The sequence below is a fragment of the Sinocyclocheilus anshuiensis genome, unplaced genomic scaffold, assembly GCF_001515605.1.
Source record: "Sinocyclocheilus anshuiensis isolate Anshui unplaced genomic scaffold, SAMN03320099.WGS_v1.1 scaffold546, whole genome shotgun sequence".
Lineage (NCBI taxonomy): Eukaryota > Metazoa > Chordata > Actinopteri > Cypriniformes > Cyprinidae > Sinocyclocheilus > Sinocyclocheilus anshuiensis.
This window is the reverse complement of record NW_015542451.1, coordinates 1589090-1593052: the sequence shown is the minus strand read 5'-3', so window position 1 is coordinate 1593052 and position 3963 is coordinate 1589090. Positions and strand designations below refer to the sequence as shown.

At 35.7% G+C, this 3963-nt stretch overlaps 1 protein-coding gene across 1 annotated transcript in view; it reads right to left on the bottom strand.

The window, feature by feature from the left end:
- Window positions 1-3963, bottom strand: part of rac3b (Rac family small GTPase 3b) — a 7814-nt gene that overhangs the window by 1250 nt on the left and 2601 nt on the right. Inside the window, exons 2-5 of the mRNA XM_016493129.1 lie at window positions 3145-3216; window positions 1942-2059; window positions 428-490; window positions 151-310 (exon numbers count right to left, since the gene is read on the bottom strand). Coding sequence (XP_016348615.1) covers window positions 151-310; window positions 428-490; window positions 1942-2059; window positions 3145-3216 — 413 coding nt within the window. The remainder of the gene's footprint in view (window positions 1-150; window positions 311-427; window positions 491-1941; window positions 2060-3144; window positions 3217-3963) is intronic.

Here is a 3963-nt window from a genome sequence, read left to right as displayed (position 1 = left end):
AAAAATAATGCTTTTTTAAAAAACGAAGCATTAACACATGTTAAACTGCACCCCATAAACACAATCAAGCCTAGAAATAAAACCAGTGAACCACCCCTTTAAGAGCTCCCTGCAGTCATTCATAAATCGAGTGTTTTTCTCTCTACACACCGATCTCTCGGGCCATGGCCAGACCCTGAGGGTAGGTGATGGGCGACAGCTTTTTGTCCCGCAGCCTCTCTATGGTGTCCTTATCATCTCGCAGATCCAGTTTGGTGCCCACCAGGATGATGGGTGTGTTGGGGCAGTGGTGTCGCACCTCGGGGTACCACTGGAGCATAGAAAGTTACAGTCGTATATTACATTCTAGTATCAAAATTATGTTTTTGTGTGATTGCATGCTGTGCTTTCAACAAAAAAACTAAATGAAAAAATGAGTTGCACCAACCTTTGCACGGACGTTCTCAAAAGATGCTGGGCTCACCAATGAGAAGCATATTAAAAACACATCCTGTAGAGAAAACAGAGGGAAAATGCTGTTTTTAATGATATTCACAACCCCAGTTCAATTGCACCACACTGCATCATATCTGCTGAATGAAATCCAAGACTTGTTTCCTACTAATCTTGATGGACTGAATCCAAAAATAGTGTCTGATTTGCTCGAGCATGTCACACTTTCTCACAAAATATGCATTTTAACAACCATTTATAAAGGGAAGAAGTCTTGTATTATTCTTTAATCAGTGGAAAAACTGCCACAAAGACATGATTCCTGAAAAATCTTCATTCTTATATTGTGGAAAAAAATTATATTTTTAACTCAGCTTCTTTCTTTTTTTTGCTACTTATATACAGTACAGTAGTCAACATTTGAAGTGGATCAAAAAAATTCATCAAAGTTGTCCTAAGACAAGAACGGGTATTGTTTTGGTTTTAGGACAACTTTGATGAAAGGTTTTGATCCACTTCAAATGTTGACTACTGTATGTATATTATATGTGTATATTGTATGTATATTATATGTACATATACAGTGTGTGTGTGTGTGTGTGTGTGTAAAAGTCACATCACATAACATATAATAAGATATTTTTCAAATTCATCATTGCTTTTCGAAACATTTCTCCAAACATTTCTCCAACCATACATTCCAAGTATGGTGACCCATACTTGGAATTAGTGCTCTGCATTTACCCATCCAAAGTGCACACACACAGCAGTGAACACACACACACACCGTGAACACACACCCGGAGCAGTGGGCAGCCATTTATGCTGCGGCGCCCGGGGAGCAGTTGGGGGTTCGGTGCCTTGCTCAAGGGCACCTCAGTCGTGGTATTGAAGGAGGAAGAGAGCGCTGTACATTCACTCCCCCCACCTACAATCCCTGCCGGTACGAGACTTGAACCCACAACCTTTGGCTTATGAGTCCGACTCTCTAACCATTAGGCCACGACTTCCAACAAATCTATCTATAGATAGATAGATAGATAGATCAGAGTATTTTGTTGGCGATAATTTGGGCACATAAATGCTAATTATTAACTTTTTTTTTTATTAAATTATTTTGGGTGAATGTCCATGAAATTGTTAAAAATGTATTTAATCATAAAATTCCATTGACTTTTGAGGTACTTTGTTTGGGTTTACCAACAGATTACCAATATTTATTTCTAATAATGGAACAGAAGATTCAGGGCTGCATAATTTATTCACTTCCTGTTGTTGTGAAGAGGAAACATGACTATATTTTTGTTATTTTCATGTTTGAAGTGCATTTAAGTCAATTTTCTAAATTCTAAAGAATGCTTAAAAGGTATTTGTTTTTCCTGTAGAAATAAAACTGACAAAAAAAATTCCTTTGTGCTCATGTGTCCATGACAATGTGTGGAGACTATAATTCAGTTATCATAAAATATAATTATTATTAAATATAATGTAGAATTCAAAGACACGCACCGTCTGCGGGTACGAGAGGGGACGGAGGCGATCATAGTCTTCCTGTCCTGCTGTATCCCATAAGCCAAGATTGACCGGTTTGCCATCAACCATCACATTGGCAGAGTAGTTGTCAAATCTGAAAAATGCACATTGAATTAATGCACAATAAAACATGCCAAAACATTCAGAATGAGACAAATGGCATCGGAATTAGTCATTGCCACTAAAACTGACTTCTATTCTGATCCATTAACTATTCCTGAACACTCATCCATCTCTATGACGAATAAAGCAATTCCTCCAAAATACATTCCAGAATCTCAGTGAGTTGGATCAGCTCACATTTTTGGAATATCTCCCTAGAAAGCTTTAGGATAGAGTTCATTAGATCTTTAGAATGCTTAACTAATTGTCTTATTGAAACGTAAATCAATGCTGTCACATGCAATTCATGCCAACAGCACAACAGGCCTGAGATCATCAGTGAGGAGCAATACATCATGTGTCTAGTGTGAGCGATCAGGCACAAGGTTATTATTCAAGGAAAAAAAAATATCTATATATATATATATGAAAACTTCTGAGGAAATATTTGGTTCGCTGAAACAAAAACAAATGCACTTTTATTAGTTGCAGTATCTGCAACATTGTCATTTATTTCGGCTTTATGAGGGTGTATAAAAACCATATAAAGTCCATTAACGTCAAGTAAGTCAATCGAATTAATTAATTGAAATACAATTCTCATTTCTGCTCCATGCCTTCTGTCGTCTGATTGATAGTTTAGAATTTGTTTTATCAAGTAAAAGGCCTTTTACTCGAATTGTACAAACATCTACATTCAGCTTGTTTTTTTTTTTTAAATCAAGAGTCTCAAATATGATCATCAGGCTTTTGAAGAACATTTATTTTTTCACCTCTCAATCATCATTGGATTGCATTGCATTATAGGTTTTGATCATAAAACTAAGCATTTAAATATCATCTTACTAAGACATATTATTGGAGATATAGAGTGACAACTGATATTCATGTCATTTTATGTAAGCATCTGCTGTACTGTTATAAAGATCTCATTGATTTACATCGCAAGCTATCAGCAGTTCATCTTTGTTTCACTATATCATACTGTATCATTTATATTTTTCCTAAAGGTTCAATAAACTGCTCAACTTGAAATAAACCCAGATCTTTTAGCGCAGATGTACACTATATACTCACACTGTAGGGATGTACTCGCCAGGGAAGGCATTTGTGGTGTAGCTGATCAGCAGACAGGTTTTACCCACCGCCCTGAGGAAACACACACCAGACAGCTTAGCTACGTGTTTCTGAGATGCACTACTGTGCATTAAAAAAAAAAAAAAACAGATGGAGAGGAAATAATGGTGAAAAGAGCACTAGGTCATAACATTATATGCAGTGTTGGGGAAAGTTACTTTTAAAAGTAATGCATTACAATATTGCGATACCCCATAAAAAAGTAACTAATTACGTTACTTAGTTACTTTTTATGGAAAGTAATGCGTTATGTTACTTTTGCGTTACTTTTTAAATCTGGACAGGGCTTGTTTGTTTGTTTTTAAAATAAAAAGTTCTATTTTTGGCGAATATAAAAGCCTTTTCACACCAAAAGTGAAATGAATAAGCCTCAGGCTGAAGGGAAAGTAAATTTACGTCCGTACAGTAGAATGCAGAAGAAGACATTTCAACACACTTCAGCAATAAAAAAAGACACAAATGTTTGTCTAGAGTAATTTTTGCTTATTAGTACGGTTAAACTGCATCATCGAAGGTCAGAAGCAACGACACTGGTTAATAGAATGGGATTAAATATATAAAGGATATTTGTGTTGTTTAACATTTAATTATTGCAGGTTTGCGTCATATTCTGAGTTGCATTATTTTCATTCATTTTGAGGAATACTGAATCTGTGTTTTTTTTGTGAGTGAGATGAATTAATGCATATTCATATTTATTTTAGAACTACAATAACATCTGATTTCTCTCAACATGGGGACAGGAGAGCTGTCAATCAA